We start from the raw sequence: 13,711 nt of genomic DNA, 5'->3' as shown, positions 1-13,711 counted from the left end.
TACCTAGCCAAAGATAAGCCCCTGTACCTGGCTTTTGTTGACATGGAGAAAGCCTTCGACAGGGTCCCCCGATCCTTATCTGGTGGGCAATGAGAAAACTAGGGATAGATGAATGGTTAGTGAGAGCTGTGCGGGCCATGTATAGGGACGCCGCTAGTAGGGTGAGGGTTGGAAATGAGTACAGTGAAGAATTCCGGGTAGAGGTAGGGGTCCACCAAGGCTCAGTACTCAGCCCCTCCTATTTATCATAGTCCTCCAGGCAATAACGGAGGAATTCAAGACAGGATGCCCTGGGAGCTCCTCTATGCTGATGACCTTGCTCTAATTGCTGAGTCGCTATCAGAACTGGAGGAGAAGTTTCAGGTGTGGAAACAAGGATTAGAATCGAAGGGCCTCAGAGTCAATCTAGCTAAAAACAAAGTCGTAATCAGTAGGAAGGTAGACAAATCACAAACACCTTCAGGTAGATGGCCCTGCTCGATCTGTAGAAAAAGGTGTAGGTAGAAACTCTATAAGATGCACCAAGTGTAAGCTATGGACACATAAGAGATGCAGCAATGTCAAAGGAAGGCTAACTAGGAAGATGGTTTTTGTATGTGGCAGATGCTCAGGAACAATAAACATTGAAAATGCTCTGAGACCAACTTCCGTCACTTTCCAGGGAGAAAAACTAGAAATAGTTGATAGTTTCCGTTACCTAGGTGACCAAGTCAGCAGCGGGGGCGGGGTGTGCTGAAAGTGTAACTGCTAGAGTAAGAATAGCTTGGGCAAAGTTCAGAGAGCTCTTACCTCTGCTGGTGACAAAAGGCCTCTCGCACAGAGTGAAAGGCAGACTGTATGATGCGTGTGTACGAACAGCCATGCTACATGGCAGTGAAAATGGGCCGTGACTGCTGAGGATATGCGTAAGCTCGCTAGAAATGAAGCCAGTATGCTCCGATGGATGTGTAATGCCGGTACTCACACTCGGCAGAGTGTAAGTACCTTGAGAGAAAAGCTGGACCTAAGAAGCATCAGTTGTGGTGTGCAAGAGAGACGTTTGCGCTGGTATGGTCATGTGGCGAGAATGGATGAAGATAGTTGTGTGAAAAAGTGCCACACCCTAGCGGTTGAGGGAACCTGTGGAAGAGGCAGACCCAGGAAAACCTGGGACGAGGTGGTGAAGCACGACCTTCGAACTTTAGGTCTCACTGAGGAAATGACTAGAGACCGAGACCTCTGGAAGTGTGCTGTGCGCGAGAAGACCCGGCAGGACAAGTGAGTCCACAACCCGTGGCCTTCTACATGGGATGGAGCCAGCCTACGTATGCATACCTTCCCTTCTTGGGACACAAAACTCTACTTGTGAAGAGTGTTGAGGCAAGTGAGGATCAGAATCGAAATCGATCAATGGAAATTGCGGATGTGCTACCAGTGCCGGTGGCATGTCGAAACTCTGCTTGTGAAGACCCATTGAGGCAAGTGAGGATCAGAATCGAAATCGATCATGGAAATCGATCAATGGAAATTGCAGATGTGTTACCAGTGCCGGTGGCATGTAAGAGAACTTTCCGTTTCGCGACCGTTGCCAGTACCGCCCCGTTTCGTGTCCATTGCCAGCCTCGCCTGGCCCTCGTGCCGGTGGCACATAAAAGCACCATCCGTTCGTGGCCATTTGCCAGCTCTGTCTGGCACCAGTGCGGGTGGCACGTAAAAGCACCCATTACACTCACAGAGTGGTTGGCGTTAGGAAGGGCATCCAGCCGTGAAACACTGCCAGATTTGACTGGGCCTGATGAAGCCTTCTGGCTTCACAGACCCCAGTAGAACCGTCCAACCCATGCTAGCATGGAAAACGGATGCTAAATGATGATGATGATGATGATGATATGTATGTAATGATATATATATAATATATTATATATATTATGATGTATATATATATATATATATATATATATTCTATAATATATATATATATATATATATATATATAATATATATATATATATATATATAATATATATATTATATATATATTAGAAGAAATGAGGTACTCAGAAAATTGGATGGTTTATACTTACAGATATTTATTTGTATATTAGATTTTTTATATATATCATATAAAACATATAACTAGTCATTAGCGCTTTCTCCCATCTAGTGGGGTTTTCAAATCAAACTAAGTTCTGTGTGAGAGGAACTTAGTTTGATTTGAAAACCCCACTAGAATGGGAGAGAAAGCGCTAATGATCTAAGTGATGATATTATAAAAAATGTAATATACAAATAAATATCTGTAAATATAAACCATCCGATTTTCTGAGTATCTCATTTCTTCTAATATATAATACCTGTACATCATCTCCAAACCTTCCAATATATATATATATATATATATATATATATATATATATATATACACTCACACACACACGCTCATAATGTGTGTGTATGTGTGCGTGTATAAATGACTAAATTACTTCCTTAATCTTTTGCGCATATCTTTATGGTTTGAAATGATTGCACAGTAGGAAAAAGATCAGTATTTATTTATATTTTCTTTCACATGAAAATAACATTTTAATTCAATTTCTGATTAAAATTAAGAAGTAAAAAGCATCTTCCAAGGGAGGTAACTTTAAATGACTAAAGTAAAGTGATGTGTGTGTGTAAGAGAAAGCAGAAAAGGGATAAAGCGAGTAAGAGGGGGTGTGTCTATATGCAAGGTCAGGCAACAGAAGCAGCAGCAGCAGCGATCGTTTTTTTTGTGCTTTGTATAAAAGCAAACACATTATCTCGTCCAGCAGTTTGGAAGCCTAAGTAACAACACACCGTGTGTACTTTCGTTGCTCTTAGACGACGAGCAAGAGCCCAAAGTGTTAGATTTTTCACTCACTCACGGCATTTAGACTGATTTTAGTGAACTCTTCTACCAATTCTCTCGTGGACTAATTGTTGCCGACGCCGTAGACCAGCACCAATTTCTTGAGATTGAATGATTTTTACCTTAAGTTATATTAGCAAGCAAGCACTCAAATCTGTGATACTACTTTAGTATACGCGTAGTCGAAACTGGCTCTCGCAGATTGTTGATTGTAGGTATCGTTACTAATGATCGAAGTATCAATTTGTATATAGTATCTTTTAATTTTGTTATAATTATTTGCTATAACTATATATATATATACACATACACATATGTATACTTTAAAAAACAAATATCAGTTATTGTTTGATGAACATCAAGTAATTCAAGCAGAGAATATATAACTACAAACAGACAAAATGTGCTTGGTATAACAATCTTGTTTTGGATTATTAACGAATTTACAGAGAGTTACATGGACACGTGTCCAAATTTACTGCCTCAACTGGAAGTTGAATTCGTTTTTTATTTCAAAGTTAGTTTAACAGATAAAGTTAACTTTTTGCTTCATCTCCCAGGGCGGCATAGGTAGACAACGTAAAGCCGGAGAAAGAAAGAAGAGAAACTGAATTAGTTCATAGCTACCAACATTTTTACACGAGAACTTCAGATTCTATTTATTATTTAAAATAATTCATAACAAATTGAAAATCTAAAGTTTGGAGTGTTGACTGGTTCCTTGTATTTGGGACCTTCTCTCTAAGAATGGCGACCACAACATACTCTTTGGACAAAGTAGCCACTGGTAGTAGCAATTCTAGTAGTTCCCAGCATCGTTCCCCTGCTGCTCGTTCAGCTACATCCCCTTCATCATCAGCTCATAACCGATCGGTAAATTTCAACACACAGCGAGAGGCGATTAAAGAACAAAAAAAGAAATACTTGACCGCCAAGTATGGTCAGCATCAAATGTCTTTGATTAGGAAACGTTTAAAAGTTGAAGATTGGCTTGACGAAAGATTACGGTTCTTGTACGGTTGCAAGGTAAGAACCTTTGTTTTCATCATATTTTACTGAATCATTAAAATCTTCTTCTCAATTCACGCATATATATTTTATTAATTTTTTTCCTGTATTCAAATTATAATTTTGTTTTGAACAAGAAATTATCGATTATACAATTCTCCGTATTTTCCCATTCATCTAAAAATATTTCGATAACACTGTTTTCCGAATAAAAATCTCGCCAGATGACTTCATTCTTCATCTTCCTGGAGGTCGATAAAATACATTGTACCAGTAATATACTGTGGTTTATTCTATAGAACTTTGGTTTTGTGCTTTATGGGAAAAATAAAAAAGAATCAATATAATTTTTTCATTCTATCGAATATAAAATGTTTTTCTTCATGAAGGCCGGCTTATATGAAATGGGACAAAGTGCACGCATTCAACATTCAAACGAGCACCATATCGATAACACGTTTGTGTATCTTCTCAAACTAGCATGTGTTAATGTATGCATTGATTGTTAGAATTCGCTTTAGATCTAAACCACATGTAATGCAAATCAGTGTTTCTCTAAATATTTGTAAATCTAGATAAAATCTCTCTTAATCTTTCCATTCATTTCAATATATTTCCGTCTTTCCTGTGATTATTTACCACGATTTTTAAATAGGCGCCGAAACTCTGCATTTTAAGGAAGAAAGATTAGAATTGAGATGTTCATACCTTTTTTTTTATTTATCATAATTCCAATGGCTCTAATAAAATAATTTTTTTTAAATGGGAAAACGATATTAGGTTGTATATTTGTTGGGAGATCTACTTGGATTATATTATGGGGCCAGGGCGCCATGTGGAAAATAACCATAGGTGATAGTTACTTTTGCACTTAAATTTTCCCTTGGCGTTATCGCTTTACCGTTTGCAAAATTTTTTTTTAGATAAATGAATTTCTGATGTTTTCATAAAATTTCACTTATCACAACTCCCTAAATCCTCACTCAATCATCTTAATAATAATAACAAAAAAAAAAAAAAATAAACATTCGACAACATAGTCTCTTTGTATGTGTGTGTGTGTGTATAGATATAAAAGGATGGTCGAAATAGGGACACCTTTGATCATTGATCTGCTTGATGAGGGGGAACCGGGAGTTAAAGTGCAATAACGGTATTACACATATTCTAATATACGATGCAACATTCTTTTAAAGAATAAACAGGATTTCATGTAATTCATGTCTTTGACATAGCACACCTACATATGAAGTCGATTTAGTGGCACTGTGACCCGACACCAATTCCTGCAACTACCAGTGTGAGAACTTTTTTTTTCTTTTGAGACATCATGCAGTTTACGTAGATAAAATGGCTGCATTAAGTGCCGGTTTAAGGTTCTTTTTATTTATTAATTTTTTTTTGGGCCTTTCCTCTCCGAAAACGTGTGCATTAACAATAATTCCTTTCACCTTTGGTACTACCTTTATGGTACTAAAGTTTCTTCTAGATTCATGTCCGTCAATTGACGATACCATCAACATCAAAGAAAATAATTTCCTGCAAATGGATAGTGAATTCGATATTGCATTCATAATATTGATGGTTGTTTTACATACACAAGAATACTTTATAGTAAAGAAAAAAAAAATATACAGGCAATAAAATGTGTGTCCGCATGCTAGAGTGTTGACGCGATCTGAATTTACAATCTGTGTCAGCAAGTGTTGCAGAGGAAATTTAAAAGAACAACATCCCACTATAAATATATAATTCAGTTTGCAGTATAGTATATTCATTCCATTGATCTTTTGAAACGTGTTTCAAATATCTCTTAATGCTTTGATATTGTATGGTTTTTGAATGTGAGTTTAAACCTGAAAAGCCTTGTCATGGAAATAACGAAACTAGTCCCTGCACCAACAGAGATGTGTGCGTGTGTGCGCGCGTGTACTTTCTAAAATTAAGATTTTAATGATAAAAGAAAATAAGATTGCTATTAAATATGAAATACAATCTTCTGTGTGATGTGTGCGGAAGAAATCGTCGCTATCTTAATATATTCTTTCCTTATCTCTCGTTTTCGCTCTTACGGTATTTTTTTTCTTTCTTTCTATTTCATTCCTTCCTCTTTTTTTTTCTACATCTTTCACTTTATCTGTTTGTTTTTAATCTGGTGTTTCCTGTTTAGGCGGCGGCTCATGGTACTGTAATGTCACTTATTCGTTACCGACCACTCAGATCTACTCTTGAGATAGAAGCTTGTTTCACACACACGCACGTTTCTGATTTCGCGTGCGGTAGATGCGGAAGCGCGTGAGTGTGTAAGGGTGTGTTGGTCCTCTCGAGGCCCCCTTTTTTTTTTACCCCCATTGTAACAACCGACATTAGATGTTTGAAGAGGGTACCTGTCATCTGACACTTGATTGCAATACTTTTAGGAGTCTGTTGAATTTTTAGGAATCTTGATCGTAGCTCAATACAACATAGACAGACTCGCATATGGATTATATTGCTGCATTTAAGTTTTCATTTACCCAATGAAAGGCTCTGATCGAGTAGACCTGTTGTCAAAAAAAAAAGTTCCAACCATGAGCAGTTCATTCGTAGACACATTATCTCTTGTACCATTTCCCAAGACAATATGAGTCTGGTTTTAAGGAATTTTGACTGATATTTCTAGCATATCCGATGATTGCCAAGAACAATAGAGCCATTTGATTAATCTAATAAACATTCGATGTTTAAAAAAGTCCCATTATATTTCTATTTACTTACTTTACTTGTTTCAGTCATTTGACTGTGGCCATGAGCATCGCCTTTAGTCGAGCAAATCGACCCCAGGACTAGTACTTATTCTATCGGTCTCTTTAGCCGAACCGCTAAGTTACGGAGACATAAACACACCAGCATCGGTTGTCAAGCGATGTTGGGGGGACAAACACAGACGCACAAACACTATATATATATATATGACAGAAGACACTTGCCGAAGGTGCTACGCAGTGGGACTGAACCCTGAACCATGTTGTTGGTAAGCAAGCTACTTACCACACAGCCACACCTACGCCTATAATTAAGAATTATTAGGAATTGTATTAAAAAATTCTGCTAAAATATTTTGTGTATAGTAGAAGTAAACCCAATTTATTGCACATAAATTTTAACAAAATCTTGTGTGGATCCCGGTTGAGAATCTCTGACTTAGAGGGTCTATCGTTGGCTCGTGTGTAATATGTATATATGCACAAACAATTCCAGCGAGTGTGTGTAAATCTCTCTCCTAACATACGTGACTACGTAAGTAAACAAAGACTTAAGCGCGCGTACACACACTGACACACACACGTGTGTTTGTAAACGTTTATTTGAACAAATGATTGAAAAATGGTGACCAATGTAATGTTCAGCTGTTAGCATACTTCAAAGTGGTTGAAAGAATTTTAAAAAGACTTGCATTCCGTAACAGCTGCTGTCTAGTTTAGTAGTTCTTTCATTATTTTATGAATAGAAGAGGCGGGAGCAGCTGAATTTTGAGTTTGTCTTGGATCCTGTATGGTGTTAGTAAGAAGAGGTATGGCAAGAGTAGAATAGTTTGCCCTGCCTTCTCGACGTATATGTGAAGGGACACAGAATTTCTTCTGGCCTATCTTGTATGTTAATTAAGATGGGGATAGACACAAAAGTGTCTTTGTTTCCTCCTCCAAGGGAATGTGCTTGTGCTTAATATATCTCTGGATTATAACTAATGTGTTAAATTTTAAAAATGATTTGGTACCTGTTGCATATAGGTAACCCAGCTATTGTATAATGGCGATAAAAAGCTTAATGGTCCATCCTCTTAAGTCATCTTACCTGTACGTGACTGTTGATTAAAACTTCTACTATCGAAAGCCAACAAGGGACCTTATCTGTAGTTGTTTGACTTGCTTAGAAATAACCAAATCTTCCTTTAAATCACATCTTACCATTCTAAGACAAAGGACAGCTTTGAATGTCTTCTATTATAGCCCCAGGCCAACAAAGCCTTGTGACTGGACTTGATAGAGGGAAACTGAAAGAAGCACATCATATATGTACATGTATATATTTGTGTGAGTGCATGCATGTGTGCACATATGCATGGGTGTGTATTACTCTTTCCTTGCCTTTGACATCATGTGATAGTTGTAAACAAGTATCACCATCATTCAAGCAGTGTCTTTTGATTCTAGTCTTCTGTGAAAACATATCTGGTCATGGGGAAATATTACCTTATTTGGAAACAGGTTAGAGTCACAAAGAGGAAGGGCATCTAGCTGTAAGAAATCTGCCTCAACAAATCCCATGTGGGCATTAAAATGATGATAATGATGCTAGAAACCGTGGTTTTAGCGTGTCTGCAGAAAAAAAAAAGCAACCCAAAACCCAACAACAACAGGATAGTGAACATGGGGGTGAGCAACATGTTGAAATGAACCCTAAGCTACATGGTTCCAAAGCAGACTTCTTGACACAGAGCCACATGTGATATAGACAATCATCGCTAGTTTCCTCAGATCTTAGTTTTGGCAAAAAATGGTATTATGTTTATAAACAGTGCCACATGAGAAGCATTGGTGTCGCATAAAAAGCACCCAGTATACTTTGTGGAGTGGTCGGCATTTGGAAGGGCATCTAGCTGTAGAAACCGAGCCAAAACAGACAACGGAACCTGGTGCATCCCCTGGCCTTATCAGTTCCTGTCAAGCTGTCCAACCTATGCCAGCATGGAAATTGGACACTAAATATTAGTGATCGTTACCAACGCTGCTTCACTGGCACCTGTGCTGGTGGCACGTGTAAAAAGATTCAAGCGAGGTCATTGCCAGTACCGCCTGACTGGCTCCCGTGCCGGTGACATGTAAAAAGCACCCGCTACACTCTCAGAGTGGTTGGCATTAGGAAGGGCATCCAGCTGTAGAAACTCTGTCAGATCAAGATTGGAGCCTGGTGCAGCCATCTGGTTTGCCAGCCCTCAGTCAAAATCGTCCAACCCATGCTAGCATGGAAAGCGGACGTTAAACGATGATGATGATGATAAAGCCGGGACAAATTAGTGTCTATGGGAAAACTGACAATTTTAATATTTAAAACAAAACATAATGTTGGAAATATTTTCTCATGTTATCTATTTGGTATCATCAGAAAATTTCACTCTTTAATGAAGGGTTTCTGCATGAAATATCACACGTTTCCCCACTTTCTCTGGAAAAAAAAAAAAAAAAAAAAAAAAAAACTTACTCCACTTTTGACCTGTTTCATCATTATGACATCAAGTTTTTGCTGCTTGCATAGTTCTAACAAAACTTAAGGCAAACTTTCTCTGGCCAGATGTTCTTGATGCTACCAACCCTCACTTGTTACCAAGCAAGGCAATATTTTCACTGCAAATTGTAAACAGTGACATCTGTTTGTATGAAAGTTGACTTTACAATCAGCATGCAAACATCAACACCAGACAGAGACATACACACATCTTGGATTTCTTACAGTTTCTGTCTACCAATTCCACTCACAAAGCCATAATTGAAGATATCTGCCCACCATACCATGCAGTGGGAATTAACTCTGGACCACACAATTCTGAAGTCAGCTCCTACCATTGGGTAAAGGGTAAAGACTCCCTTCGGTCATAAACATCTGTCTATCTATCTATCTATCTATAACTCATCTATCTGTCTGTCTGTTTGTCTGTCTAGAAAGTTACCCTCCGAAGTACAAATCTGGGCAAGGTTGTTTATGGATGACCAACAGTCACCCACGCATACCAACCTACCCTCTCCATGCCTCTGATGTTATGCAAGGGAAAGGCAAAGGTCGATACAGCTTGGCACCAATGACATCACAAACTTATTTCTGCAGCTGAGTGAACTGGAGCAACATGAAATAAAGTGTCTTGCTCAAGAACACAGTCCAGGAATCAAACTCACTACCTCATGGTTGTGAGCCTGACGCTCGAACCATGGAGCCATGCACCTTCACACATAGACCATCAATGCTAGGTTAGTTTCCGTCTACCAAATCCACTCACAAGACTTTGGTTGGCCTGAGACTATAGTAGAAGACATTTGCCCAAGGTACCATGCAGTGGGACTGAATTTGGAACCATGTGATTGAAAAGTTAACTTCTTTACCACACAGCCATAGAAACATTGCCAGATCAGACTGGGCCTGGTGCAGCCTTCTGGCTTCCCAGATCCCAGTTGAACCATCCAACCCATGCTAGCATGGAAAGCGGACGCTAAACGATATATATATATATATATATATATTAGAATCTGATAGTTTCTCAACATTTACAAAATCATCATTATTTACTAAATAAACTAAACTACAAGCAGCCTATTCTCAGAAGAACTGTACATTACAACCATTCATATAATTCTCTTTCTTTTTTTAGAAGGTGAATAACAACAGAATATGAAGTTTATATTATAAGAAGTCGTTTCTATTGACACACCAGTCAGCCAGCCTGGGAAGGACTCTGCATAGGCATTGTTCCTTTTCATATGATCAAAATATACAAAAAGTGTATATTTTTATTTTGCATTTTAATACACAGAGACAAAATGAGAATGCAAATTTCTGAAACTGTCTGTCTGTCTGTTTGTCCACCCATCTATCCATTCATTTACCTACCTACCTACCTATCTATCTATCTATCTATCTATCTAACTACCTATTGATCCATCTGTCTATCTATCTATCTATCTATCTATCTATCTATCTAACTACCTATCGATCCATCTGTCTATCTATCAATCTATCTAACTACCTATCGATCCATCTGTCTATCTGTCAATCTATCTAACTACCTATCGATCCATCTATCTATCTACCTACCTACCTACCCACCAATCTGACCATCCGTCCCACTATTCATCCATCTATCTTTCTATATAAAAATGTGTGTGTGTGTCTGTATGTTTGTATGGTGCTCCAGCACGGCTGCAGTCAAATGACTGAAATGTGTAAAAGAATAAGAATATTTCAATGTGTATTTATCTTGGTATCAAAAAGTGAATGTATGTATATGTATGTTGGACGTTGATGAGCAAAGTTTTGTACATGCATAGCCAGTTTTGCATAGATGGACATCTTTTGAAGGAGTGTGGTGGCACATGGCCTAGTGGTTAGAGCAGCGGACTCGCGGTCGAGGAATCGCGGGTTCGAATCTCAGACCGGACGATGTGCGTGTTTATGAGCAAAACACCTAAGCTCCACGCGGCTCTGGCAGAAGGTAATGGCGAAACTTCTGCTGACTCTTTTGCCACAACTTTCTCTCACTCTTTCCTCCTGCATCTTGCAGCTCACCTGTGATGGACCAGCATCCCATCTAGGTGGGGAACCTATATGCCAAGAAACCGGGAAATCGGCCCTTATGAGCCAGGCATGGCTCGAGAAGGAACATACATTTTGAAGGAGTAAGTCAGGCTATTTAAAGTTTTCTAAAATTTATTTTAGTCCCTGACAGCCTCCTCTCCGAAAATTCCCCCCAAGAATATTGTATTTCCTCTTTGTAAGTAATGTAGTTGACCTTGGAAAATTTATAGATTAGAAAAATAATGAGATTTAGAATGATTATGTAAATTAGTACGAAAGAGGAAAAAAAAAACTGCATGTTTTCTCAGAAAATAAAAGTTGTGAGAGCAAAAGAAGTTTATTTTTAGGTCTATATTTATTTGCATATTTTTATGGAACTCTAGTTGAACTTTCTTCTGACTAGCTATGCAACAAGTGTAAGTGAATCAATAGTCTCAGACCAGCTGAAGAGTGTCAGCTTTCTTTTAACTCTTTAGGCATTCAGATTATTCTGTCAAATATATTGCTTATTTATTCACATTTTGTGAAATTAATCATGTATTATTTTTGCATCTTCCATATTTTGAAAATGTGATCGCTTAGTTTTTAGAATGACATTTGAAGGGTAAGTGTGAGAGGCAGGATCTAGCCATTTCCAGCATAAGACGGGTGGAGCATTTTGACTAGATGGGGATGATTTAACTCTTTAATATTTAATCTCGCTGTATCTGGCTCAAATATTCTACCTAATTTATGTTAAAACAGACCAAATCTAACCCTGCAATGTCATTCTAAAAATATACAAACACAGCATTGAAATCTTGAAGCTACAAGATAATGCATGATTAATTCAAAACAATGTGAATAAATAAGCAGAGTAATCTGAATGCTAAAGGGTTAAAGCAATTTATCCAAAATATAATTATAGTATCCATTTTAGATATTAAACTCTGGATGAGACTGTGTATCACTGTTATTTACAAAATAAGTCATTTGGTTTGTAACAAACTAAGCTGCTGTCTTTTTGCCTTTTCCTCTTGTCTTTTACTTGCTTCAATCATTAGACTGTACCACCTTGAAATCAATACCACTAAAATCAATCCCAGTACTTGTGTTTTAAAGTCTGGTACTTATTCTATTGGTTTCCTTTGCTGAACTGCTAAGTTACATGGATTTAATCACATCAACACTGGTTGTCAAGCAGTGGTGGGGAACAAATGCGCACACACACACACAAGCATATATGTGTGTGTGTGTATATATATATATATATATATATATATATATATATATATACACATATATATACACACACATGACAAACTTCTGTCAGTTTCTCCTTACCAAATCCACTCAAGGCTTTGGTTGGCCTAAGGTTATAATAGTAAAAGACACTTGTCCAGATGCCATACAGTGGGACTGAACCCAGAACCATGTGGCTGGGAAGCAAACTTTTTATCACATAGCCATGTCTGTTATTGATTTTTTTTTTTCAAAAACTTTGTAATATGAAACATATATGGTAGAAGACTTCTGGGACTTCTTTCATCCTCATTTTATGGTTTTCAAGTTGATTTTAATCTACTTTCACCCTCTTCTCATTAGAGCATTGTACTATAATTGTGTACAAAATTTTGTTTCCATTGTTAATCCTACTTCAATGGCTTAATTTAGCTTTTTGAACTCTTTCTGTTGCAGGAAAACAGAAGTTTTATTTATAGAACTTGTATGGTTGCATGCTATTATTGATATACTTTTATTTTCAAATGGTAATATTTAACCCTTAGAAAACTGGTTATAAAAGGCATCAGATGTTGTGTGCAAGAGAGAAGACTGTGCTGTGTTTGGTCATGTGTTGTGTTTGGATGAGGACAGCTTCATAAAGAAGTGCTGAGCTCTAACTGTAGAGGGTACTTGTGGAAGGGGGTGGACTCAGGAAGATGTAGGATGAAGTAGTGAGAAAGAATCTTGGATCTTTTCGGTTTGAACGGCAGTTTTTTCTGGCGGTGTCATATGAAATTGTCACCCATAATTATGACCCTAGTATCGACCTATTGCATTTCAATCTGTTTTAGGGTTAGGGGGAAGGGTATCTTTTTTTTCTTCAGAAATGTAAATAAACCCAATCTGTTTCTTAAACGAGGGACATATTCATACGGCACAGAATGTTTTCACCTCAATAGACGGTCATTGATTGGTTGAAATTGCAGAAATTGAAGAAAAAAAAAACAACAAATATCTTACAAACTATAGAATTTTCTCAAAGCCAAGAGAAAAAGATGTTTTATAAACACATTCTACCAGTATATGAAGTTAAAATTTTTTTAGTTACCTAGAAATTATGTTAAAAACTGCCGTTCAAACCGAAAAAATCCAGAATCTTCAGATGCCAGTCTTCACCGAGAAAATGACAAAGGACTGGGAGACGGGCAGTTCGCTGTACTTGATAAGATATGTCAAGCTAAGTAGAATCACTACCTTCTACACATACAAGCTTGTCCTTTCAGGTGCTGGTGTCACATAAAAGCACCTGTG

At 37.7% G+C, this 13,711-nt stretch overlaps 1 protein-coding gene across 1 annotated transcript in view; it reads left to right on the top strand.

Moving 5' to 3' along the window:
• Nucleotides 1-2,703: 2,703 nt before the first annotated feature.
• The window catches only part of LOC115213544 (protein phosphatase 1 regulatory subunit 14B), a 201,115-nt gene continuing 190,107 nt past the window's right edge, over nt 2,704-13,711 (top strand). The window contains exon 1 of the mRNA XM_029782577.2: nt 2,704-3,892. Within this exon, the coding sequence (XP_029638437.1) occupies nt 3,614-3,892 (279 nt within the window). The 5' untranslated portion in view covers nt 2,704-3,613. The remainder of the gene's footprint in view (nt 3,893-13,711) is intronic.

The sequence above is a fragment of the Octopus sinensis genome, linkage group LG6, assembly GCF_006345805.1.
Source record: "Octopus sinensis linkage group LG6, ASM634580v1, whole genome shotgun sequence".
Taxonomy (NCBI): domain Eukaryota; kingdom Metazoa; phylum Mollusca; class Cephalopoda; order Octopoda; family Octopodidae; genus Octopus; species Octopus sinensis.
Note: the sequence above shows the minus strand (reverse complement) of the source record. Positions and strands in the feature narration are given on the sequence as shown.